Here is a 27,993-nt window from a genome sequence, read left to right as displayed (position 1 = left end):
GGGAGAGGTCAAATACATGGTGTACAATAAGGTTAAGGAAAAGATAATGTTTATTGAACTTGTGATATGCATACTTCCTCCAGTCATATATATATATATAGCACACTTATAAGATTTGTTATAGGCATCAAAAGTAGTAGGATGTGTAGCAAAGGAAGAAATATTTCTAAAACCACTTAGCTTGGAATTAGGACTAAGATTCAGCTCCTGCAGCAGACATTAATAAGCTAGGTGTGCCAGAGAGCCAGGTCTAGAGCTAGAAGGATGTGAGTTTAAATCTGGCCTGATACTTTCTAGCGGTGTGACCCTGGCTAGGGTTTATCAATCTACTTTGGAACCAATACACAGTAATGATTCTAAGTCAGAAGGTAAGGGTTTAAAAAACCCCCCAAACTCCAAGACTCAGGACAAGTCAGTTCTTTCTGATCCAGTTTATCTGTAAAAGAACAACCCTTTCCTCAGTGTTGTTTTGCACCACAAATGAAATGGTGTATGTAAAGTGTTTTGCAAGCTTTAAAATCTCTATAAACTTAATAGAAACTTTATTATTTTATCTGAAAAATGAGGATTTAGATTGATAATTACTGTTTCCCTCCTCCAAATTCTTTGAGTTTATAACCCTGTATCACAGAGAAGTGGATGAGTGTGAACTAGGGGAGATACAGAAAACTGCAATGATATGGATAAAGTGAGGCACATCCCAACAACAAAAATCAAGAGAAAGATTCCAGTCTACCAGATTGGAGTATCTTGCCATGTTTCCTTCTTGTAAGCTTCTGCAGAGCAGGTACCTTGATGGAAGGTATCTATTTTTGAGGAGTGTGCTTTGGAGTGTGCATGAATGGTTTTGGCACAGCTCCCAAAGGAGAGCCTGGAGAAAGGGGCAGTGATTTCTTCTCATCCCTGCACCTTCCTAGAGGTTTGGGAACAATTATAATTTGACCGCTTTGGGGCTGTTTTAGGATGGCACATTTATGAGCGGAAGGTAAAAAAGAAATCGTTTAATGCATCGCCCTCGCATTTTAAAGAGCAGGAAACTTCGAGATTAGAGGACTTGCAGGAGGTCATCCGGTAGCTAGTGCCACAGCGAGGTATATAATTTGAATACAGGTCCTCGGACTATAGGTTTTTTCAGGTCTCAAATTTTTCTTCGCTGAGAGAGAATTTCTCCATAACTTTCTTCCAACTCACAAAGTTGTAGCCACTCCTGTGTGAAGCTCTTAAAAAAATTTTTTTTAAGACCCTTCTGTCTTAGAATTGCTACTTAAGAAAAGAGGTAAGGGAAAGGTAATTGGGGTTAAGTGACTTGCCTAGGGTCACCCAGCTAGAAAGTGTCTGGCGGAGGTTTTTCTAATTGTACGTAAGGGGGAGCGCAATACACACCACAAGACGCACCAGAGAGCAACGGCCATAACCGCCCTCAGTTGTGGTAATAGTAGTGTAGTTGCTCATGCGCAAGAAACTTCCTGGGTGGCGAGAGTGCGCGCCTGCGCGCGGCGTCCAGCGCTGGAGAACGCGGTGAACGAGCCCGCCAGGTGCGCGCGCACGAAGGAACGTCAGGCCGGCTCACGCTCCAACACTTCTGGGAGAAAGGGGGCGGGGCGAAGGGAGGGGAAGAAGGAGGGAGGCGTGGCGAAGGTGCAGTCGTCACGGTTCCACCTTCGTTGCCCCCTCGCTTGCGGCCCGGCAAGTTGCGCGCGCATCCCCCCCTTCTTTTGTGGTCCGGCCCATTGCGAGGGTGACAGGAAACCCTGTGTAGGGTGCGCCGCCATCTTGGACGAGTCCGAGGAGGATCCTTTCCTGAGGGAAGCAGCAGGAGCCGCCGCCGTAGCTGCCGCCGCCCCGCGCCTCCTCTCCCTCCCCCGGCCACCCTTGCCTGTTCGAATCCGTTTCCTCCGCCGCCTGGGGCCCAGGCCCGTGACTGTCGCTTCTCCTTGGTGCCCAGGGGCCTCCTCTTCCCCTCTTGACGCTTCACGCCCCGTTCGGAAAGCTGCCCAGCCACCAGCCACCCCCCAGGTACTTGACCCCGGGCCGGCCCCCTCCAGGGCGCCCCCGTCATCCTCCCAGCTGGAGCGCGCGTGTCGGGTGGGGAGGGAAGGAGGGAGGCCCTCTTCAGTAGCGCAGTCTCTTCAGGCCTGCTCCCGAGCCGGTGCTTCTCTGTCCGCGGGGGCGGGCAGCGCTCCGGCTGGGGGTCGAGGGGGAGGGGCGGCTCCTGACAGCGGGGGAAGGGAGGCCAAGCAGGGATGGTGAATGCAACTTGGCCCTCCGCCGTCCCTTCACCTCATCCCCTGGACAAGTCTAGGTGTGGAAGTGTGGCTGGGGTGGGGGTGGGGGGTGCGCAGAAGGGAAGGCGGAAGGTGCTTTCCAAACCCCATTTCCCCTTCCCTCCTTTCTCCGCCTCCCCCCTTTCATCCCTTTCCTTATTCCTACCTCCACCCCCACTCCCTGGTCCCCATCATTGTTTTTACCCTCTGTGGACCTGGAGATGCAAGGAAGGGAAAGGGTGTGTTCTCTTTATAACCTTCCCCACCTCTTCCACCACACACCCATCCTGAGAGAAGAAATGGCATCTCCTGGTGAATTTTAAGAAACGGGAGAAATCACGTTTCCTGGTTGTGTCCCCTTTCTCCCTGCCTTGCGTCGGAGAATCAATTTTATAGCCTTACTAGTGCTCTAGCTTACTTTTCTGCCCCTGGGTCACAAACGTGGCATTTTCTCTCCTGAAGGATACTATCTTGCCCTAAACACAAAAGACTGCATTTCAGAAGCTCCCAATTCCCTTTCCCCAGGCAACTTGGTTTCTGTGTATGCCCTTGTCGATTTAGGTAGAATGCTACTTCTCAAGGTTCGAACGGTGGATGTGTATGTATGGGATACTGTATTTTTGGTGTATTCTCCCACGAATTGCAGTAGAACGGAGTACAGATACATTCTACTCAAGATGGCATCTGGTAATTAAAAAAAAAACCTGTTTCAGCGATTCATTGAAAGGGTTATATTATACTACACATGGCTATTTGGAAATATGAATACTTTGAAACCCCTTAAAATACTGGTACGTTTGGGAGCACTTTTAATAAGCCAAGAATAATAACCATGTTCACATCAAGTTTGGGGGGACTTGACTTGACCCATAGGTTATCAAATTCTACTTTCTGCCTATTCAAATATATTAATTATTTTAGGGCAACTTAACATTTTTATTGAAGCTTTCCGTTACTTATCAGAACTTTATACACAATTTAGCACCAAAATATGTAATTGGTTTTTGTTCGACGTGTTTGGGTAACCAGGTTGAAAATTCCTTGAGGATCAAGACCACCTATTATCCTAATGTCTTCCACCTACAGAACTAGGGAATAGTCAGCACGATGTCAGATACTGAGAGTGCTGAACTGAAGTCAGGAAGAACTGGGTTCATATCTCTCCTCTCCTATTTAACTGCCAATTTGACCATGGCAAGACACTTAACCTTTTTTAAACTTGGTTTCTTCTTCTGTAAAGTGGAGATAATAATAGGGTTGTTGAAAAGTTGCTCAAATGAGAGATTGTTTTATATAGAAGTGTGTAACCTTCTTTGAAATAGTTTACATAGTATTCAGAATAGTAATATAAACTATCAGAATGTTGGAGATCATTAAGACAGCTGTTCTATTTCAATTAACTTGAAGGATGGAGGAAGGAAGCTGATTTTTCTGTATGAGAATTCCTGAATTAACAAAATCAGAATTGGTGTGCTGTTGTGATTGGCCTTCAATCTTTATAAAGTACTATGTAAATTATTACTTGTTGAATGAATAGAGTATAACATGGAACAAAGTATGTTAAAATGAGGCTCTACATTAGTTGTCTTTTCTTGTACTATTTTTGGGGAATAGTTGGGCTTCGGGGAGGCAATAAGATTCATAATGTAACATGTAATTCTTCTTTAAAAGGAGTGTGATTTTGAGTTGACTTCAGTTTTGCCAAGACATTTTTATAAATTAAAGGAAATATTGAATGTACATTCATTAGATATGTTTTCAAACATATATTGGACAAACAGGAAGCATGCTTATTCACTAGTTTGTTTTTCGTTTACATACATTTTAAGAGCTCCAGAGTTTTCTTTTTCTTTTTTTAAAACTGGCAAAATGAGGAGGGGATAGGGCTGACTATAATTTATATATATTTATAAATAGTGAGAATTATGAAATTTGGCATTCATTCTGAAAGCTGAGTCAGTATGTGTATAATTCAAAATAATATGCACACATATCTTTAAATAGTTAATTCTCACTCTCTGAAACAGTTCATATTTTAAACTAGTTTTTATTCAAGTTTCTCTTATTTTTAGAAATTAAATGCTAGGTATAATTTTGAAACAGTTGAAATCAAGTCATAAATATAAATGAACATTTCTAATATCAATTATTCAAATTCATTTTACTATTAGTGTTTTTGTTCTGTTTAACTTTTGTCTTAATAAGAAGAATCTCTTTATTAAAAAAATTTTTTTTCCTTTATCATTCCAGAGTATTATGGTTAACTTTGAGTGGGTTGGGAGGGCAGAAATAAGTGGTTAAACTTGCTATCCTGTTTAGGATCCAATTTATCCGGTTTTGTTTTGTTTTTTAAGTGAATGAAATTATCAGTTGTGTTTTGTCAGGTATGCAGAAGATTTTTATCTGTAGATCTTAGCAGCAGGAACTGTTTACAAATATGGCTTTGCTATTGAATGACCTTCATGAGGGAAGGAAGTTTACTACTCAGATTGACTAGTCAATTATTCCTCTCCACCAGATAGATCAAATGGCATTCTGCTTTAATGGGCCTTTATATATACATAAAAAAGCCCAATTCTTGGATTATCAAGAACAGAATTCCATCTTGGTTTAGGTGGTATTTTGGTAGAATGTTTTGTTGGGAGAAAATATTTTAGTTATGTTCATTTTACTTATGTGTAATTACAGAAGGTTTAATTTATTCTAAAAGGAACAGTGTAAGCTTAACAAGCAAGCAAAATCAGACAGTAAGAAAGATCATTTTTTAAATCAAAAAATTCAGTTTAGATTATTGCTTAATTAGCCTTAGATAACTACAAGTCAGCATGATTTTGAAAAGTGTAGAAAGTAGCATATCAACTCATTAGAATCATAAGCTGAATGTATCTTAAAATAGTTGGAATATTAGTAGTATGTCTTATAGTCTGGATTTGGAGATCTTTTGAATTGGATTATTTGTATTTCTACATCTTGATACTTTAAAAGTGTATGTGTGTCTGATCCAAAAGAGGAAGATCTGCAGATCCAATGAACTGAAACTGTCTTATTTTTTTCACAACCATTAAGTATTAAGTATTTCTAAATTAATATTCTTGCTAATATGGATATTCATTCATAGAGAAAGCTATTATAATTTTTGAAAACAACCGATATCTTGATACTGAAAAGTTAGGCTGTGTGCTAATAAAATTAATCAAAGTTAGTGGAATTAAAAGATGATCTGTACAAATATATGTTTAATTTTTAAAAATATTTTTCTTCATAACTTTTTTGCCTCACATTTCCCAGTGTATCACTCTCATAGCCATTTCTGTTTTTGATGTTCTTTCATTTACATATTTAGGGTCATTGGGCTTAGTGTTCTGTTTTTTTCATTTTTCATTATTTTATGTTTTTCCATGCCTCTCTGTATTTATCAGTAAATATAATTCTTGGCACTGTAATGAAAGAGTATATGGCATCCTGTACTTCTCATAAAATTTATAGATTATTCAACTAAACCTAAGCATTCTTGACCTAAAGTAGATATTTCTCTCCATACGTTGAAATGACTTTAAAAAACCTACTTCTTTCTTAGTTGTGTCTTAAGAAGAATAGTTTCCAGATATTCAATATTTTTAAATGCAATTTTTGAATTAAAAATTTAAAAACAAATTACAGTGGTAGTTTTACATTGGGGTGTTAGAGTAGTAAAAAATTTTAAGTTAGTAAAAACTACTAGTAATCCTTGGTTGCAAGGGTGATAGTAATTTTTTTGTGAATATTATGTTGATTGCATTCTTATTAGAACTCCAGAAAGGCAGTTCTTTTTTTTTCTTCCCTCACTTTTGGACAGTCCTATTTTACTAGTAATAATTTAAAGTTCACATATCTTATAGAATGGTGTGGGTTAGTAGTGGCATCCCACTGGTGACCCCCCCTGGGATTCCTAGGCTTCTCAGCTAACACTAAAATAAGAGGGATAGAGATTAGGAAACGGGTTTTTGACTGTCAGTTCTCATGGCTCAGTATATGTATTGTTGAGATTTAGTGCTTTGGCTATGTGTGGTTAGTTCTCTCTTGGACCATTTCTTGTTTCTTTGAAATCCTTGTTAAGTTTTATAAATATGAGTAGTTGGAACCAATACCCACCCTTGTGGCTGCATGCTCTCATTCTTGCTTCTCTTTTCCTCTGTTGTTTCTTTCTTTGAAGGCTGAATAATTCACATGGCTCTCAAATTTTGGAGCTATTACCTGGAAGTAAAACAAATGTCCAACTCTGTAATAGCCTATGCTTTCAAAATGCATGGCATATTTCTACTTAGTTATAATCTAGCTTGTTTGTTAAGTGTTGTACTTTTTCTGAATATTCTGTTAAGACTAATTCTACTATGATATTCATGTTGATTCATAGGAATCAGATTTGGAAGGGTCTTTAGAGATCATCTAGTTCAAAGGCTTTTGACCATGGTTTCATAGATTTTAGGGCACCTGTGAAGTTGGTTGAGAAAAATTTATATCTTTTTATATCTTTATTTTCATTATTCAATAAGTTATTTTTTCAAACTTAAAAAAATTATATGTGGAAATAATTTTTTACTTTTTTTTCTGACATTTTGAAATTCAGATTGCTGGCAGGCCCCAAACCCAAGGGTAAATAGTCCTACATAGGTTATACCAGGGTTTTCATGCACTGTGTATTTCCATATTCTCTATGCTGTGACAGAAGACATACACATACAATAAAAAAATTCACAAAGGAAATAAAATGAATGCTGGTGTGCTTTGATCTGCAGTCTGATTTCAACAGTTCCTCCTTTGGCTATGGATAGCTTTTTTTTTTTTTAAATCATGGTTCTCTTGGGGTTACTTTGAGACCTTTTTTTGCTGCTAATAGTTTACTCCTTCACAGTTGATCGTCTTAAAATATTTCTGTTATTGTATATATTGTTCTCCAGGTTCTGTTCACTTCACTTTGCATCAGTTCATGTTAGTCATTCCAGGTTTTTCTGAACTCATTCTGTTTGTCATTTTTTATGGCTCAATAATCCATTACAACCATATGCCACAATGCTTCCTTCAATCATGAATGGAAACAACATTATTCTGACAAGGAGTCCATAGGCTTTAGCACACTGCCAAAGGGGTCCACAGCGTAACAAAAATTTTTGAAGAATCCCTGATCTAGTTTAACCCTCTCCTCACTTTTTGCAGACTTTATCTGAAATACCTTGGGAATATATAATGGACAAAAAACTTGAAACTGATTTTAAAAATTCAGACTTTTGCTTACTGCTAGAGAAAGTTCACAGCTACGTAAGATGTACTCTTCTCAGTACCTATATTGCTTTCAAATAATGAGCTGAAATATGTCTTTCCTTAAAGATTAAGCACAGGTGATTTCTTAAACAGAGGGACAACTATAGATCAACCTATATTTTTTAAATAAAGTCTGGAGTAATCATTACAATGGAACTAAACTAAGTATGAATGGAAAGCCTCAATGCAAAACAGAACAAAACCAGAAATAGATCTTGTCTCCAATAATTAAGACTGAATGCAGTTTTCTTTTATATCTGCTTTTGGATTTTGGTATACATATACTTTTTAAGGAATCCAGAAGATTGGTGGGATGAGGTAGAGACAAATAAGTATTCCAGGTGAAAGTATAACTTTTCTGACTAATTTCTAAGTAGTTCACATTAATATTTTGAATAATACTTAAATAATCAGATCACTGCAGACTTAGTAATTAATTAGAATATATTTCTATTTCATTTAATTTGAGGAAGAAAGGGAAGGAAGAACTAAGTTCTTTCCCGGGAGAAAATTAGAAAAGTTGTTAAATTAATATAGAATTGCACTATGTAGTTGTGATTGATTTTCAATGACCTTTAAAAATATAAATTAAAATCAGTATATTAAACATAACTCTAATTTACTAAAGATGAATCAAGGTGCATTATTGAAACTTAGCAGGAAGAGTGAAGGAAAGCTGGTGGCCAGATCAGGAAAGAGAAATTGCTACATAGTGATGATATAAAACATTTTAAATGACAATCTTCTTAGATTTTTAAACAGAGCAAAAGGAATAGAAACATTAAACTGAAAGGAGAAAAGAATTGAGAATGAGTCCTGACATTTAATAACAGTAAAGATAATTGCTGTTTCCAAAATGCTTTATGTGTTCTCTTTTTATTCCTATAACAACCTTGTGAGGTAGTTGCTATTATCTCCATTTTATAGGTGAAGAAATTGAGACTGAGAAAAGTTAGGGACTTGAGTCCAGGTCACATGGCTAATAGGTATCTGAGGCAGGTTTTGAATTCACATCCTACTCCCAAGACAGAAATCATCTGTCTCCTAGCTGTTTGATAGTTTCAGAAATTAAACCTTTTAATTTGGTTTCCTAAAAATCGCTTAATATGTAGATATGGTAGGTCATCCTTCATTGAAGTCCTATGCCTTGTGATATTGGTTTCAGATAACTTTAAATTAAAAACTTAACCATTAGAGATAGTTCAGTCTATTTATTAATCTCCATTTGGGAGAGACAACATGGTGTACAGTAAAACTGGACTAAATCCCACTTTCCATAAATAATAATTTGTGATTGTGGGCAAGTTATTTAATTTTGCTCACTTTTGTTTTTTAATCTGAAAAATGAGCATTACCTGCCTCTGAGGGGTAGGTAGTTGGTTGTGAGAATCAAAGAAGACATTGTATATAAAGTATTTTACAATCTTAAAGTGTTACATAAGTAAAAGATCTTGTTGTGTTTTCTAAACTTCTTAGCATTTTAAGTAATATATGTAAAGCACTTTATAAATGTTAAATGCTCACTGAATGTCTGTTGCCTTTATTTGTTAGCATTTTGAAGTAGAAGCAAATTAATTATGCAAAGACCTTTCTGCTTATTACTTGTAACCTTTGGGATCATAGCAGAAAGTGGGAGGTGGGGTGGAGGCAGAGTGCCCTCCTCATCTGAGTGCAGTTTTCTGCTATATCAGAGCTGACTTTACAAGCTTTGGCAGGTTCTACTTAACAATTAACAAACATTTATAATATGCCAGGCTCTGTGCTAAGTGGTGGGGATGCAGAGATAAAAGAGAAACAGTTCTCTCGTCCAGGAGATTACTTCTAATATAATTAATACAAAATAACTGGGGAATGGAGGGTGCTAACATCTGGGAAGAAACCATAATTCCAAGAGCAAAGGTGAGAGAGAGAACATTTCAGGCATGGGAGATAGAGCATTGTGGCACTGAAGGTAATTTGTAAGAAGTCTGGAAAGGTCAGAAGGGACCGGGTTGTGAAGAATTTTATTAAAGAGAGGAGTCCGTAGTTGATTCTAATAGTAATAGAGATAAACTACAATTTGGAGATGAGCGATAGTGGTGACCATAATGGATGCACATTAGGAAAAACACTTTGACAATTCTTTAATTTCAATTTTGAGGCAGAGAAGCCATTACAATAATCCAAGTGAGTGCTTATGAGAGCCTGAAACAGGGAATTTTGTCAAACCCAGAATTTTAAGTATGTCCTGGAATTGGAGCATCAGCATAGCAATGGAGTAAGGTTGGTCACAGGGTGATGAATTTGTTGGCCCATGTTGAAAGAGGTCAGAGAGTTGTGTGTTATAGGTGGAGAAGGTACCCACCTATATTGAGGGATTCTTGAAGTGTATGCTGCTTTTTACTTTTTCCTATTTTTTTAAAAATCTGTGAAAGAGCTAAAGATTGTAGGGTATAAATATTCTAATGCTATTGCCTGAGAGGGTATTGTGGCACAAGTACCTGTCAGGAGTATGAATTTCACCATCATCAACTATATGGCCCTGCGTGTTACTTACCTCTTAGTGCTTCAGGTAATTCTTTACTAATTTTTTTTAAAAGACCCTTTAAATAGATACTAAATATCAGTTCCAAGGCAGAAGACTAGTAGAAGGCAAGGCAGTTGAAGTTCTCTCTATTCACTGACCCACTTATTTGCCACCAGAACTTTTAATTTCCCAAGACAATTCTTTAAGTTGTATAAGCGTTGCTCATCTACATTGGTAGAGATCCCTCACCTGGAGTTGCCTAGACTGATGAAATTACAGATCTTGACCAAAAAGTTTAGGTGAACGTGTTCAGACATCCATTTTTGTGACTAGTTGAGAGCGAATGATGCTTGTCACACACATTGGTGTCAGGTCCAAGTTAGCTTTTAGAGGCTTCTAAAATTCCACAAATTCTTTGCCATTCAGTTCTATTACCTTTAGATTCAGCATTAATCAAAGGCCTCAGTTATAATTCAACAAACATTTATTAAGCACCTACCATGTGCCAAGAATATAAGAAACAATCCCTGCTCTCAAGGAGCTAAGATTTAATGAGAAAACAAGTTGCAGATCTGAGGCAAGTCACTTAACTCCAGTTGCCTAACCCTTACTGCTCTTCTGCCTTGGAACTGATAGCATTGATTCTAAGAGGGAAGGTAAGGGTTTTTAAAAAGTATGCATAGAATAAATATAAAAAGAATAAATTCAGAGTATTTAGATATAAGATTGTTGGGGAGAGAGAACTTACAGATGGGGAAAGACTTCATGTAGAAGGTAATACTTTAACTGCATCCTGAAGGAAAAGGTATTATTTTGAGAGCTGGAGGTAAAGAGATAGTACATTCTAGTAATGGGGAGTGGCCAGGGCAAAAGAAACAAGTGGTAGGTTGTATCAAGTGTGAGGGAGGGAGAGAAGACCAATATGGATGAATCACAGAATATGAGAGAAGAGGAATGACATTCAGTTGGTCTAGAAAGATGAATTGGGGTTAAGGTATGAAGGACTTAAAAAGCCAAAGATTGATATTTTATTCTTGAGGCAGTAGGGAGAATCTGGAATTGATTAAGTATAGGAGTAAAACCTGTGGTTTAAAATCATTTTGGTAACTGTGGAAGATGAATTAGAGTGGAGAGACTTGCAATTGGGAGACCAATTAAGGAGACTTGCCATATTCTAGGTAGGTGATCAACACCCAGATTAAAATTGCTATGTGAGGAAGGGGGACTGATGTGAGGTATGCTGTAGCGTAGGTAGAAAACAGTAAAATATGACAACTGATTAGATATGTGGGGTGAAGGGAGTGATGAGTTAAGCATGATATTTAGGTTGTACACTTTTATTGGAAGAACAGTAGTGTCTGACAGACAAAGGGAGTGAGATGGTTTTGGGGACAAAGATAATGAGTTCTGAACATGTTAGATTTGAGTTGTCTTCAGTTTGAAATTATTAAAAGGTAATTGGTAGTACAAGACTGAAGTTCTGGGGAGAGACTGGACCTGGATAAACATACGTATATGCACATATATGATAGTTAAGTCCCTTGGGGTAAAAGAGCTTGCCAGGGGAGAAAAAAGGCCTTGGATAGAGCCTTTGGGGTATACCCTCAATTGACTGTCACAATATAGAATATGAATTAGAAGGGATTGAGAAGTGAGATCAGTAGGAGAACTAGAAGAGAGCATTGTGAAGAAAATCTAAAGAGGAGACTGGATGGAGTTGTCAGTAGTGTCAAATGTTGAAGGAGGGAGGTTAAGAGGGATGAAGATTGAGAAGCTACAATCAGATTTGACAGTTAAGAGATTGTTGTTAACCATGTCAAGAATATTTTAATTGCTGAGGGTGAAAAGTCAGATTGCAAGGGGTATAAGAGAGGAGAAAAATGGAATCCTCTAGTATAAATAACTTTTTCTAAGGAGTTTGACTTGGAAAGGGATAGATAGATGATAGCTAGCTGGAGCATTAGAAATCTGGTGAGAATTTTTTAAGGATGAGTAGAAGACTTGAGCATATTTGTACTTACAGGAAAGGAACCAGTAGTTAGGGAGAGATTGAAAGTTAGAGAGAGAGGAGAATTGATAGCATGGGTGCTATACTAAAGAATATGGCAGAGGAATAGTGATAGCATCAATCATACTTTTATAAGGGTTGGCTTTGGTGAGAAATAGGACCACTTTTTCCTCAGAGGTAGGAATGAAGGAGAAAAATGTAGGGGATCTTCCCAAAGGATTGTGAAATTAAGGGATAAGAATGACCTTGATTTTTCCTGATAAAAATATAAGATTATGGCTTCAGTTAGGGAGGACTTGAAGAGAGGAGAAAAAGTTTGGATCAACAATTGTGGAGAATATCAAGTAGGGAGGAACTAGATTACTTCACTTTGATATGGCCTAGTTGAGATTAGATGAAATAAATTTGTAGTGTTGGTGAGGGTTAATTAAGAGCAGAGGAGGGAGGGGGATGGTGGGAGTAATCCAGACCTAGGATTTGTTGGCAAGGTATTGATTGACAAGATAGGAGAATAATGGATTTGAGAGCAGAGGTAGAATAGAGTTTAACTGATTAGGGTAGGGGAAGAAAAAATGAGAGATGATGAAGAAGAGATTTGAATTATTGGGTGGAATAGAAGAGGACCCTCCTGACCTTTATTTTTTTCAGTAAACTAGTGTGTTCTGTTAACTGGATTAAAGTGGATGCTGTAATGCAGGAAACTCATAATGACCAGTGTAGAGTGTGTGATAGTTAGATGTCTTGGAAGACTTAATAATTGCCATATACTACTGAAATTAGATAACATCTAATGTGAAAAATCACAAAAGCAGTTTTAAAAATTAGTCTATTTTTAATGTAATTTCATCTCCAAACAGGGTTTTAGACAGTATCTTTTATAAGACTTCAATAAACGTTAAATTTTTTTGTAATACATCTCTGGTTAGAGACACTCAGCAAAAAGAAATAATAAAACCTGGTATTAAATGTTTAATAATTTTCTTTGGAAGTTATATATTAAAAACTTACATTAAAAGGGAAACTATATTTAGAATATGAAAGGTAGTTCTCCATGGTCAAAGAAAATATGAAACATTGCCACAAAATGAATGACTTATATTTGACATAATAAAGACAGTGAGGATAGGCAAAATATTGATATGAGTAACTTCCTGACTTTGCTATTTACTTTTCTTGAAGTCTTTGAAAATGGGATCCTGAGTGTTCTGGGACTGGGCAACTAGATAGCACAATGAATAGTGCTATCTATAATCCTAGTCTGGGGAGTAGTCTGGAGGACCTGACTTTAGGCATGCCCTAGTTGTGTGACCCTAGGCAAGTCACTTAAACCCAATTGCCTAACCCTTACCATTCTTCTGTCTTAATATTGATTCTAAGACAGAACATAAAGGTTTAAAAATAAAGATAAAAAAAGCGCTCTGGGACTCATCAAGAGAATGGATGGACAATTTTAGATTTCACAACCACAGAAAGAATTTAAAGAATTAATGTTGTTTTAATAGTATTATTTTCTACTCCCTGAAAAAGATGTTTCCAAAATTCTATATTTCATTTTACAATGTAAATCAGAATGTTGTTCTGCATATGGATCCTTTCAGTGTTAACTATCTGCATAGGGGAAAGAAGTGTTTTCCAAAGGGTTGATTAGGGAAAATTTCTTGTTTCCAAAGTTGTTTGTGAAACAAGTTTGATTTCCTATTATACTTTTGTGCGTGATACTCAGAATTTTAAATGGTTATTCTTGGGTAAATGATAGGATTTCTCTGGGTATAGATACATTTTTAAAGTAAAAATTCCTTACAAAACTAATTGGTTTAGGGTGGTTTTGCATTTTTGGTTTTTGACTAATTCAAGAAATCTAGAAATCAATGTTACCATAATTTCATAAGTGAAAATGTTATGTGATTGCACTTCAGTGTCTTAGGTATTTTTGGAGGATAATTCAGATTTAGGCAGATTAATTTGTAAACTGCTCAAGTAACACAATCTTTTTTTATTTTTAGTGCCACAATGGCAACTGCACCGTACAACTACTCCTACATCTTTAAGTACATTATTATTGGTAAGTTGCACATAATTTATTTTGAGAGTAAGAATTTTAATATTTTGGAAAGTTTGCACACTGAAGTTTGTTAAGAGTATATTTCAGAAGGAATTTTAAAACTATATATTATAGAGCTAACTTTATTTTATAAGTTTTTTTGTTAATTGTGTATCTCTGTACTTTGTCCTTTAAAAAATATAATACTGCTTATATGGCTTTGTTAAGCATTTTTTGTTAAATGATGGAAGTGTCTGAAAGCCCTAATTCTTAGCCAAAAAGTATAATGATCATGGTGATAATGCGATTGATTCTAGAATTAACTTAGAAGTAGTGTTTCACTAGATTTCCCCAAATTAGTATAGAATTAGATTGAATTAAAAGGTAATGTTAACTTTCTTAACAAACCAAAAAATAAGAATGATTATTTTATTACCTGCTTTTGCAGTAGTATTAATCCTTCTTAACCCAGGGATTCATTTTCCTCATTGGTAAGATGAGGGTGTTGCATTAGATGGCTTCATCTTTGAAGTTCCCTTCAGCTCTAAAATCAATGATTTTATGATAGTATCTTGAGTTGGTTTTACAGTTATAAATTATGTTTTTTAAAAAGTCCTATTGTATATTATTCCCAAAGTATGTATGGTTATAGTAAAAAATGTCATCTGTTTTGTTATGCTTTGTTATTAATGTGGAATATTTTCTGATGACCCTCCACTTTGGATAGGATAAACATGAGAGGTAATAAATGAAACAAGGTATATAAAATGACAAATTAGCAAGGAATTTTTTGTTACCTACTACTTTGTTACATCATCTGAGCAAAGATTGAAAAGATTGTAAAATACTCTAAAGTTGAAATAGGTTAAAAAAGGGAACTTTAAAAACAAAAATCTTTAAAATAAAGTCTAGGACAAAACCACTTCCAAGGTCCAGTTGATGTAGTCATTTTAAAGCAGCTTTTGACACCACATTTCCATGCAGTTAAGAACTGGAATGGGCCTCTTTCATCATTATAGAATCTGACCTATAGTAGTACTAGTTGGTATACTTTCTTAAATTGAAGAATATCACTATTCTAAATGTCACTGCCATGTCGAATAATAGTGTGAGAAAAATAATAATGTGGATTATTAAGGCCCAGTCTGTGATTATGAATAATAGGAGTGTAGTTGAAAGAATTTTACTCTCCAAAAGTACTAATATACTCTTTTTCAACAGGGGACATGGGAGTAGGAAAGTCCTGCTTGCTTCATCAATTTACAGAAAAAAAATGTAAGTGTAAATTTTTAGGGTAGAACCATATACTAGTGTTTTTACCTTTTCACAACAATGTACACTAAAAAGTACATTGTCTTTTCTACTGTACCACATAATTTCAACTCACTATTTTAACTGCCTCCCATTGCATTTGAAAACTGTCTTTGTGAGTAGTGTTGCTCTTCTAGTTTTGTATAGAATACAGGAGTAACCAGAAAGAACTGAAAATTCACTAACATATTCATAGTATTAAGTTTATGTATCTTCTATGTGGTTCTCTAAGTTTGGAAATCTGATTAATTTAAAGCTTTTAAAAAGAAATATAGAAGTTAACACCTAATTTTCAAACAGAATATATTCATTCTTCTGAATTTATATTGTAGAAGCTGTGATTTCCACAAAGTAGATATTGTAATTGTTTCATTGAATGAGAGATTGGATTAGATGACCTATAATGTCCTTTCCAATTCCAGAATTCTTGAAAAAAATCTGCATGCATTAATTACTAATTAAATAGTAATAGATACAAAACATTAATTTAAGAAGTTAAATCTTTTCTAGATGAACATATCTATTGTTATTAAATTAGCAGCTTAAAACTTGGCTGTTTAGTTTTTCTTAACAATTTATGGAAAGGGACAAATTGTTTTTTATGAGAATGCATTTCTAAATGTTGAAGATGGTTCTTTGGTGTTTCTATTTATCCATTTATAATTAGATGTGGAGCTGTAATGTTTTAGTTAGTGCCTCGTGCTTTTTTGGTATATGCTCAAGAATATTGGTTTAGCAATTTAATATCCTGCTTATGTAAGAAAGGACGAGTAAATCTATATGCTAATTAGGTAGACAGCTAAAAGTTCTCCTCAATGCACATTAATTAAATACCTTGTGTTTTTCTCTGAGACACTCATAACTTTTCAACATAAAAAATTGACCAGTGACTCATAGGATCCCAATTCTACAGTTTTCTTTTCAAGAGGAACTAGTGTACTAGATTATAACTTTATTTGTAATTCAACCTTGGAATTAGTTTTTAAAAAATCTTTGTGCTCCAGAGCTTTCATTAAAGCCTATATACATATACTAGATATTATATCTGGTAGTACTGAATCTAAATAGTTCAGCCAATTCATTTGGTGCTGTAAAACACTTGATTTTTTAAAATTGCAATTCTTGTTTTTGTTTGATACCTTGGCCCAGTCTAATTTCTTTTAGGATCTTGGACCTCTTCATCAGTGCAGCTAGAGTAGAACTTATTAAGGTAATGAACTGGCATTCAGTTCTACTGAATGATTGTAATGAATTCAGATTTTCCACCCTGGATTAGTTCAGATGTATCAGAATTGCAGGATCAATGTGGTGTAAGATATGGAATGTTGAATTTGGAGTCAGGAAGACCTGGATTCAAATCTTGCCCAATAATTACAATCTGATAATCAGGGGAAAGTCAGCCTCTCTGAACTTTAATTTCTTTTTTTGCAAAATAATACCTTTTATCTGCCTCATAGGGTTGTGAAGTTTAGATGAGATAATGCATATGAAGCATTTTGTAAATTTTAAAGTGCTATATATGTTAACATTGGAATTGGAGTCCAAAGGCTTTTGGAAGCACAACTTAACTGCAATGTGACCAATTGCAAATCACTTAGGCTCATTTGTAAAGTAGAGAAAATTATATTTGCACTGCTTTTAAAACAAACAGAAGTGGTTTAAAAAGTTACTATTATTACTGTTGGGGATCTTGTAATTATTTTTCACTTAAGACAGAAAACTTTGTCTCTCAGGGCCTCATTTTCTCATCTGTAAAATAAGGGAGTTGAACTAGTTTGTCTCTAAAGTTTCTTCTAGCTCTAACATTCTATGATTCTATGACTTGATTTTTAGTAGGAATACCAGAAGTTCATATATATTTTTCCCCTCCTTTGGTGACAGTTATGGCTGATTGTCCTCACACAATTGGTGTTGAATTTGGTACAAGAATAATTGAAGTTAGTGGCCAAAAAATCAAACTGCAGATTTGGGACACAGCAGGACAGGAGCGATTTAGGGCTGTTACACGAAGCTACTACAGAGGAGCAGCGGGAGCACTTATGGTCTATGATATTACTAGGTAAGAAGTGACATCTCATCTTCTTAGTAAAATTACTTTGGGTATATTTGTCTTTCTAGTTTGCTACTTTTTGTGAGATATTTGGGTTTCTTTGTTGTTCCTTTAATTTAAATAATGCAAAACTTGAATATGTATTGCTCTATTGCTTTAAATTTAGAACACATCCCTAAAAATGAGATCTTTTTGAAAGAAAAATTAAGAGTTGAAAAGTAATACTGATTTATAAGTCACATTTTTGTTTTAAATACAATCTAGATTTGAGAGGGGAAAACAACAATGTAGCCTGTTTGATGAGCCATACAAAATGCGCATAGATTGGAAACAAGGATATATAAAAATGTAAGAAGGTTGGATGACCCTTTAAGGCCCCAACAGCTTTAAATATATGTTCTTAGGATTTGAGAACACAGAAATATGAGTGTGTATAACAAAAATAATAAAATAATTTATTTCATAAATTATATAATTAAAATAAAAAATAATAAAATTTGGATAATGGTTCAGAAATACTCTTCGCATGCATTTTCTCTTGACAATCAGACAAGGAAGTACTGCAGAATTACTTCATCACTTTTCAACTTTTAAATAGCTTTATTCCATTTGTCTGGTGTTAAAATTAGAACTGAAAGTATATACTTTTAGAAATCTAAGGTTGTAGTGATGCAGATAATTAAAAAGCTCTTACATTTGCCTGTGGAGGTTGTTTTATTACTTATTTAACTATGATTTTCTCTGAGAATTCACAAATGCTTTATCAAATAGTAAAACTCCAAAATTGATATAATAGCAATAGTGAAGCTATATACTAGAAAATCTGAATTCATCCATCCTGTTGCAGAGCAAAGTTCAAAATTTTGACAGGCCTTCCTCAATCTGCCCCTGTCTTATAACCTTACATTTTTACCCATGTACTGCAAATAGATTGGGGCCATTTGCTGTTTCTTGAACAGGACATTCTTCTGATCTTTGCTTTGCCTGTCCTTTTAACCTCATCTTTTCATCTTTAAATATTACACCTCCTTCGAGACTCTGCTCAACTATTTCCTCTCTTCCATAAAACCTGCCCTGCTATCTACTCCCATGTCTTTCTTTCTCTTTCCTTCCTTTAACCCATGAAAATAATCTTTTGTCTGTTTCTATAATATTTTTCCTATTTTGCATTAGATTTGTGTATACTTAATTCTTCTTACATGTTATAAATTTCTTAAGGGCAAGGACCATGCTTAGTTCATTGTTGAATTTCACAGTGTCGATTATTTTGCCTAGGCACTCAAATTTTTGTCAAAATTGAATTTTTTGAACCCAGTAACTCATTTGTTCTTGTGTTTCACATTTCAATCCTTGTAATATAGGTTGTTATTGGCTCTTAGATTGATGCAAAGGATCAGGCTTTAAAGGTTGTAAGCTTCTTGAGGAAAGATTGCCATTTTAAAATATTAGTGCAGTGTATTATACAGAGCTTAATTTTTTGAGTTAAGTTCAGTGGAAAAATTGACCTTTCTAAAATTGGCTTTTAGGTTGTCTTTTGTAGTTAGTGAGACTTATTTTGTTTGACTTTATAATTTTCTTCCATTAGGAATATATTTTATACTCTAGTGATCATAATTATAAATTCTCCTATTAAAAGTTCTTAATATTGAGGAAAGACCTTGCTAGTGAAAGCCTAGCTTTCCTGAATATTTGCATTTGCAAGTTGAGCATCACTTTAAGAAAGTTCAGACTTACAAAACAGGATAAATTAGGGAATGGCTTTCATTATTGCAAATTGGTTTCATTGCAATAAACATTTATTCCACCCTTGCTATGGCCCAGGCCCTGTGAATACAAAGACAAAAATGAAATGTCTTTCAAGAACTTTACATTTTTTTTCTGGGGTGGGGGTAGGTTCTTGGTAGTAGCAGGGGTAATAGTGGTGGTACTAGTAAGAAAAGCATTAAAAATCTAGAGATTAGGAAAAGTCTCTTGTAGGACTATCTAGCAGTTTAGCATTCCAGATTAGGGGACATATAAAGTTGTAGAAGTCATGGATAGACTACAACATATAGGTCAGTTTGGTTTAAATAGAGAATTTAATTTGTATCAGGAAGTTATGTGAAATTAGAAAGACAGGTTAAGATTGTGAAGAGCTTTGAATGGCAAACATAGAATTTTAAAATTTATCCAAGAGGCAAAAGGGAGCCATCTAAGCAGAGAAGACATAGTCAAGTCCATACAAAAAACAGTTTTGTAGGTGAGGTGGAAGAAGATGGATTTTAAAGGGAATTTCTTGTTTGCCAGAAATAACTGTCTTAAAAAATAAACAAAAAAACCTCTGGAGTACTTTTAAATAAATGGTTATAAAATTAGACTTATAATCAGCTTTTCAGAATGCATTTTTCATATAATGGAAAGCTGTGCAGTAACAACCACAATCTATCTGTGGCCTTATTTTTTTAGTTTGTCAGAGGATTTAAGAGTTATATATTGGAAAATACTAAGCTCTAAGAAGAGGTATATTATTTTGATTTTTTTTTTTCATATCAATTTTGGATTTCCTAGAGGGCTCCCTGGGAACTGTGGTCAGAGCAATGAGTCCCATTTATATCATTCTAAAAGGATGATTTCAAGAGCTCAAAATAGAAATTGTGTATTTTATTTCAGAGTATTAACTATTACAGAGTAGAATATATTTATAAAGTTTAAAAACTCTCTAGTTAAAACTAGATTGTCTTGGTTGAGAGAGATTTGGGATGGGGATGTCAAGACCCCCAATGTCTAATCCTGGTTTTGTCATTAAATGGCCATGTGGTCTCAAATAATTTTTACCTCTCTGGGTCTCAGTTTTCTCTTATGCAAAATCAGATTAGATTAGCTCTGTAGAATCCTCTCTGATTCCAAATTTCTATTGGATTATGAAATGGATTTCTTTTAAATGTTGAAAAAATATCTGTTACTTATAGGGTTCCCCCCACCCCCCACCCCCATCTTGTGTTTTGCAAGTTATTTGGATCTGTTTGTGTTATCTTCCCCATTAGATTAGGAGTTCTTCAGGAGCAGGGACTGTCTTTAACTTTTCTTTGCAGCTCCAGCACTTAGCACATTGACCGACACACAGTAGGTACTTAGTGTTTATTGACAGACCAGTGGGCTCTTTTTCACAAACTCCAAAAAAGCCTTTTCGAGATGTTTAAGAGATGAAGGAGAAACATAGGGCAGTGATTGGATATACTCCAGGTAGTTTAGTTACCTGGTAAACAAATAAAAAGAAAACTTGATATTTGAGTTCAAAGTTCATAGAAATTTTCCCCAATGTTGGCAAGTTAAACTAATTGACATTTAGAATATAAGAGTAGAATCCTAGAATGTTAGATCTAGAAGAGGCTTTTGAAGATTATCTAAGCTTATCTAGCTTACATCTTTCCTGGTTTTATAGATGAGGAAACTGAGATAGAGGTAGAGCAACATGCTCCAGGGTCACACAGGTAAAATAATGGAAGAACTAGGAAGAACTCTTAAATCCCAGTCCAGTGCTCTTCATCCCCTGCTCAAAAAGCTGTTGAGATAAACACCAAATCCATCACCTTTTTGATCAGCCTGTTGTATAATGTATGGATCCTTTTTCATTGATTAAAAAAGGGCTCCTTCCAGCAAAAACACTTTTGTGTTTCTATTCTAAGTGACTAAGAGTGGGCTTGCCAATATTAAGAAATCTTTTATCATAAATTTTGAACTTAGTGTGAACTGATCCAACCATTCTGGAGAGTAATTTGGAACTGGCTATAAAACTGTGTATATCCTTTAACCCAGTAATGCCACTACTAGGTTTGTATCCCAAAGAGACCAAAGAAAAAGGAAAAGAAGCTCTTTGTACAAAAATATTTGTAGCAGCTTGGTGGCAAAGAATTGGAAATTGAGAATATGTCTATCAAATTGGGGAATGGGGAACAAGTTGTATTTGACTGTAATGGAATACTACGTGTGCCATAAGAAATGTTGAGCAGTATGCCTTCACAAAAACCTGGGAACACATATGAACTGATGCAAAATGAAGTAAGCAGAATGAAAGCATTATACACTAAGAGCAATATTGTATAAACTTAGCTATTCTAAGTAATACAATGATCTAGGACAATTCAGAGGGACTTATGACAAAGAATGTTACCCACTTCCAGACAAAGAACTGATGGAATCTGAATGCAGAACAGAGCATGTCTTTTTTTTTTCTGGTTTACATTTTCTCTTTGACTAATATATAGAAATAATGTTTTGCATGAGTGAACATGTAAAATTTGAATCAAATTGCTTGCCTTCTCAAGGAAGGAAGGGGAAAGGAAAGGAGGGAAAAGAATTTAGAACTCAAATTAAAAAAAAAAGAATTTTAAAAATTGTTTTTACATGTAATTGGAAAAAATACCAAAATTTAAAATACAAAAATTCTGAACTCAAAACATTAGAAATTTAGTCAACATTCTGCCATCGGCATAAAATAGTTGTTTCAGGGTTCTTACAGTTCAGTTTAAAGACAACTATTATTGTTTCCCCTTCATCTGACATTAGCTAGGCATATTTTATATTTGACTGTGAATATTCATTTAGTGATTGAAAATCTCCCAGGGAAAAGTTAGCAAATGTCCTTTTATGTTTGACATTCCTGTTCTATCAGATATTTTTAGATTTATTGCTTTTGCTCATTATGCTAAAGCAGCAATAAAATCACTCCTTAAAAAAATTAACAAATTTGTTGGATATTTTAATTTAAAAAAATATTGCATTTTCTTTTGACTGAAAAAGTTTGTCTTTGAATGAGATTACTTCTCAAGAGAGATGATTGATTAAAGTAGTCCTGTTTTTTTTTTTTGTGTGTGTGTGTGTGTGTAATGCTGTGGTTTTAGATAGTTAACTAAACAGGTAGTTGATTGGTAACTAGAGAATTGTCCTCTATTTACATGGCAACTGTATGTTAGCAGTTAAATTTTTCAATTTTAATTTTTGCAGAAGAAGCACATATAACCATCTAAGCAGCTGGTTGACAGATGCAAGGAATCTCACCAATCCAAATACTGTAAGTTGAATGACATTTTATTATAAAGTATGTTTCAGCTCCAAGCCCAGGGAATGTACAAAAGCAAAACTTTTCAGTGGTGTAACTGAATTTGTTTTCCGATAACAGGAATAAAAACTGTCATGTAATTTGTCACTAAGTCATTAAAGAAAAATGCATTTCATCCTTTGTTTCTCAGCTCTTACATGTTCTTGCTATTGATGGTAGTCATAGTAAAAATGAAAGGTATGAGTTAGACTGGCCCATTATGACAAACTTCAGAGCTTCACTTTGAGACAATTAAATCTGTTTAAGACAATTGCTTGAATTAAAAATATGATCACTTTTCCTGTTAATTTTTCACTTATGCCATATTTTGTGAGAGGATCTTGGGTTATAAAATATTTTGTGTAGAAATGGTGATTTTTATTTTGGTTCTTAAATTTTGTCCATTGGTCTATATAAGTTTTTACACCCCTTTGAAGCTTAAAGTGTATTCTGTATAGATATATACATATGCACATACAGTTACACAGTCCTTTATATTCAGAATTAGTTATGTTTGATTCTTCTTCTCAAATCTGGGCCCAAAGACTGAAGGTACAATAGTGTATGTACCAAGATACTGTAATATAAATTGGCTGTCTGGGAAACTGGGTGGTATGTGGGGGTGGCAGGAATCTTTTACTGATACCTCTGTCCCTGGCAACTTTTGTGTTTCTCTTCTCAATTTCCCTTAAATGTGGTATAGTGGAAAATGCAGTGAACTTGGAGTCAGAAGACCTGAATTTGAATCCTGGCTCTGCTACTTACTAGCTGTGTGACCTTAGGCAAGTCATTTAACCTCTCAGGGCCTCACTTTATTCATCATAATATGAATGGGTTGGCTTGGATAGTGATCTCTAAGATTCCAGATTTTTTTTTTTTGGTAGCTCTTAATGGTCTGGACCTTCTTTCCTCCTATAGCAGGCTTGCAATATATTCCCCTGTTGTTGGTAGATTCCTGCTCCCCAGAGTTTGACTGTCAGTTTCTCCAAAGGAGCATTTATTCTAGATCCAGTTCTCTACCTCAGTTGCAGACAGAGGAAATGGTATTCACATCTCCAGAGAGTATCCTCAGTCCATTAACATTCCACCAAGTGTTTGCTTCTTAGTCCTTTTTTTTTTTAATAGGGACAGGTCAGAGAGAGAAGCCTTACATAAGGGAAGATGACATTCAGAGATCATGAAGGATTCATGGGGGCTTAAGTTAGCGTAAGGAATTTTAGAGAGATATAAACTCTAGATTGGGACCAGGAAAGGTGTTGTCATTCATTGTACAGATTTGTTTAACAGAGTTCCTTTTTCAAGTCAGACTCAGAATCTATAATGATCTATAATAACCAATATTATTGTTGGTCTCTCATAATTTGCATGGTTGGCATTATTGTTAGTTACTTGTGTTTTAAGGTATGTTTGTTTTTTGTCTCTAACCAGGTAATAATTCTCATAGGAAATAAAGCAGATTTGGAAGCACAGAGAGATGTTACTTATGAAGAAGCCAAACAATTTGCAGAGGAAAATGGTGGGTTCCCTTTAAGATTCTACTTTTTAAGATAGCACGACTCAGTTACAACTGAGAAATGTCCAAAGAAATACCAGATTTGTGTTTTGAAAATTGTTTGACGTTTAATGAGGTTAATACAAACAAACTGGACATGGGTACCTACAAAAGTAGAACAGATCCTTAGTCTAATGTCCAATACAGATATAATTGGTTTCATACATTTATATTAATTCCTTTAGTTGATATGTAAGGAAATAACTAATTATTGGATGAGTTAAGATGAAAATTGAGCCATTTTTAGAATTTTAAAATTCCCTAATTTATTTTATTTTTTAGGCTTATTGTTCCTTGAAGCAAGTGCAAAAACGTAAGTAATTATCATTTTCAATATTTTAGCCAAGTTCATTTAAAGATGTATACTTACAGCTCAAAAAATGGACTTAACCCCCCCCAAAAAAACCCTTACCTCCTGTCTCAAAATCAATACTGTGTATTGGTTCCAAGGTGGAAGAGTGGTAAGGGCTAGGCAATGGGGGTTAAGTGGCTTGCCCAGAGTCACATAGCTAGGAAGTGTCTGGGGCTAGATTTGAACCTAGAACCTTCCCGTCTCTAGACCTGGTTCTTAATCCAATGGGTCACGCAGCTGCCCCTGACAGAATTTTGATGTGAATTTCACAACACACTGTGTTTGCATTTGGTACCAGCAACCCAAGTTCACTTAGCATTTTCACATACTTTGGATTGAAGGTATAAAATAGCATGACTTAGAAGTATTTAGTCCTTCAAATTTATAGCACAATTCATTTTCTAATTGTTCTTCCACACTGTTTGGTTCTCATCACTTTAGGCAGGAAAAATTGCTGTTAGTTTTGATCAACATATAAGCCAATAAAAATTTATTTACAGTCCTGGCCACAGCCTGTGCCTTGTACCTTTAACCTCAGACAGTAATCTACCTAACATGTGCCACTGGTCACAAGGGCAATTGGGTGAGGATTAGCATAAATCCCTGTCTGCAAAAACAGCACAGTTCCTGTCTTATTGATAATGGGTGAAGATAATGAAGACAGCATCCTGAAGTTTCTTCTTCATGCTTGTATAGTTGGATTTCCTACTGTGACCTTTCACGGAAGTAGCCAACAGCTACAAATTTTTGAATGAGAAGGAACATATTAACTCATATAGTGCCTACTTAATTCTTGTTTTATAAAGACAAAAATATTTAAATTCTATTCCAGTTATTGTTTCTTTAATAGCTTTTTCTTGTCCTTGCTCCCTGAGTCTCAGGTTTCTTGAGCTTTTTAAATGTGATGATCTCTAAGGTCTTCTAGTTCTAAGAACTAGCCAATCTTTGGTTTTTGCTTAAAGATACTTTTTTGTGTGTTTTTCCCTTATACCAAGTTGTGTGCTAAGAAAGCCCTGTCTGAGGTAAAGTAGATGAGTCTTCAAAGAGAGTGAAATTAGACATGGGTTGGTTTTTTTGGTGAGGGGTGGGAGTAAAGGACACAATCTTCCATTGATTTTGTTAATTGCTTCTTAGGGGAGAGAACGTAGAGGATGCATTCCTGGAGGCTGCCAAGAAAATCTATCAGAATATCCAAGATGGAAGCCTGGATCTGAATGCTGCAGAATCTGGGGTACAACACAAACCTTCAGCTCCGCAGGGTGGACGGCTAACTAGTGAACCCCAACCTCAGAGAGAAGGCTGTGGCTGCTAGTGACCTCGATGCCATAGTCCCATTTCTGACTTCACCTCTGTCTGTTGGAAGCAGCACTTTTTACTGCCTCCTTGTCTTCTGTACATCTTACTGGGTTTGATTTAAAAACTCTGCTGAGAAAACAGGTTAACACAATACTAAACTGCTAAACAACTTTAGATGTAATCAGGTCCTCAAAGGCAAGTAGAGTAATAAACCTCTCCTGCATGGTAAAGCTAGAAGTTTTTTTTCCCCTTGATTGTCCTTGTGATAGATATGTCACCAATACATGATTTAAACTGAGCACTGATGCTGGACTCCTGATTTTTACACTTTTTTTTGCAGGGCTTTGTTTATCTTGGACGGTTTAATTTAATGGTCTCTTAAGCCTTTCTCCCCACTTCCAACTGTTCCAAGTATGTCCATTATAACAGATAAGTTTATTTGCTGTGAAATGACTTCTGACAGTAGGAAAGGGGTTCTGTAACTGCATCTTTTTGTTGGAGAAATTTCCCTGTTGGGTGGGTGTTCTATTTTTTTCTTGCAGGGGTATGTACATTTACTTCTGTCTTAGCCTAGCACAGGGAAAATATCCATTTATCTTTTTTCTTGTGCTCAATAGCTTTAGCTCTTCCAACCCATTTTATCTTTATCTTTGTTAATGGAACGTAAATATGTATAAAATTTGAAGGAACTGAACTAACAAATACATTCTGTGTATATGATTTTAATGAAGAAAATAAATTGATTACTGGCATTAGAACAGTATATAATAAAATACCAGTTTGTACAGTACGACTTATATGTGACCATGTTCATCCCTCCTACTTTCCCATTTAACACAAGGAAATAGACACAGTTGCATTTCACTAAAGTGATATTGGCTTAGATTCCTTCTCCCTGGCAGTTTTTGGAGCATTCATTTGCTGGCAGGGGATATTGTGCTGGGAAGAGCTCCCGATTGGAAAGGATTAACACTATCAGAGCTTAACGATTGCTGCCTTTGTTCCATCTCTGCACTACGGTATATCTGCTGTTCTTAACCCTGTTCTTGTGCAATCAACAATGTGCTAACCTGCTTTTCTCTTTTGTAAACATTTTTGCATTATTGGGCTGCGTTTCCTGCCTTACTGTATAGAAAAAAAAAAGGCTGGGTTTATTATTGCACATTTTAAGCTTTTATACCTTTATCTTTTTGGAGTGGTCAGTTTCTGAACTGGATAGCCAGAATGGCAGGTCTGCTCTTAGGGGATTTTAAACTGTGCATTTTTAACACTACAGTGAAATCATTTCAGTAATATGATCCCTCTTATTTAAAGCTTTGGGGGCCATTTTATGCCATGTTGGCATAAGTAGTTTTGTAAAAGGGAAAGTATTTCTAATGGTGTTTCAGTGCATGTGCTGACAGGATAAAATTTACACTAGCTAGTTTGGCCATTCAGAGAATACTATGTATTTCAAGGAGATAAGTTAGTTACTTCAGATATAGGTCAGGATTTCTCTAGAGATATTCTCTACTATCAAGTGTTTCCCTTCTGTGGACTAATTTAAAATTTGTTTTATGTAAAGAAAGTTGGGATGCGGTTACTTTTTGGAGACTGCTGGGTAAATTTTGGCCTGTTAGAAATAATGCATTTAGTAAAACTGCAGTGTTTCAAGTACACATTTTAAATCCCTGTTTGCAGACACTAAGGTAAAATTCTCTATTTGTCAGAGTTGTAAAAACATGGTGGTACTAGAATATTGTATAGTCATTGTTAAAAGCCAAAACTGGAATGTGCAGATGATAGGATTTGGATAATTTTATGCACTGTCCTTTTTGTTTGTTTTTGTCTTTTTTTAAAAAAACAAAACAACATAAGATTCCTGATGTAGATTGGTGTATACAGTCGCTCCATTTTGCTGAAACAGTTGCACACAAGGGGTTCACCCAGGGACCATGACCTACTGGTATACAAAATATATATATGTGTGTGTGTTTGTGTATATGTGTGTGTGTGTGTACGTGCACACACACATACACACATACACTAAAGCCCCCCACCGGGATATAAAGTAGAAATCACGATCTAAAGATTACAGCTTGTTTAGGTGCGATACCCTGACTCCCAAAGTTAGTTGCAGTGGGTCTTAATTGTTTCTGTGACCGAAGGATTTGTTCAGACTGCTGTACTCTTCATTTGATGTAACAAAATGCTATTAATCTAAATATTTGTAAATAAAGTACCTGTATCTAGATTAAA

General features: G+C 35.4%; 2 protein-coding genes across 8 annotated transcripts in view; one reads left to right on the top strand and one right to left on the bottom strand.

Annotated features, from left to right (window-relative positions):
- Positions 1 to 27,993, bottom strand: part of CNTRL (centriolin) — a 144,834-nt gene that overhangs the window by 7,714 nt on the left and 109,127 nt on the right. For 4 of the 7 annotated variants that reach the window (XM_007474566.3, XM_056812035.1, XM_056812033.1 and 1 more), the window contains 2 exons: positions 6,396 to 6,497; positions 37 to 2,948 (listed from right to left, as the gene is read on the bottom strand). The exons of 1 other annotated variant lie outside the window; for it this stretch is intronic. In XM_007474566.3, coding sequence (XP_007474628.2) covers positions 6,414 to 6,497 — 84 coding nt within the window. In that variant the 3' untranslated portion in view covers positions 37 to 2,948; positions 6,396 to 6,413. Of the gene's footprint in view, positions 1 to 36; positions 2,949 to 6,395; positions 6,498 to 14,553; positions 14,662 to 27,993 lie in introns of those variants that run through there. 2 more of the 7 variants (XR_458111.3, XM_007474565.3) reach the window with 2 other exon arrangements.
- RAB14 (RAB14, member RAS oncogene family) lies at positions 1,771 to 27,993 on the top strand. The gene is made up of 8 exons (XM_001369687.5): positions 1,771 to 2,016; positions 14,080 to 14,138; positions 15,339 to 15,392; positions 17,310 to 17,487; positions 22,462 to 22,528; positions 23,984 to 24,071; positions 24,390 to 24,420; positions 25,594 to 27,993. Exons 2-8 carry the CDS (start codon positions 14,087 to 14,089, stop codon positions 25,769 to 25,771), a joined length of 648 nt encoding a protein of 215 aa, XP_001369724.2. The 5' UTR covers positions 1,771 to 2,016; positions 14,080 to 14,086; the 3' UTR covers positions 25,772 to 27,993.

Source organism: Monodelphis domestica, chromosome 1 (genome assembly GCF_027887165.1).
Source record: "Monodelphis domestica isolate mMonDom1 chromosome 1, mMonDom1.pri, whole genome shotgun sequence".
NCBI classification, from domain to species: domain Eukaryota; kingdom Metazoa; phylum Chordata; class Mammalia; order Didelphimorphia; family Didelphidae; genus Monodelphis; species Monodelphis domestica.
Note: the sequence above shows the minus strand (reverse complement) of the source record. Positions and strands in the feature narration are given on the sequence as shown.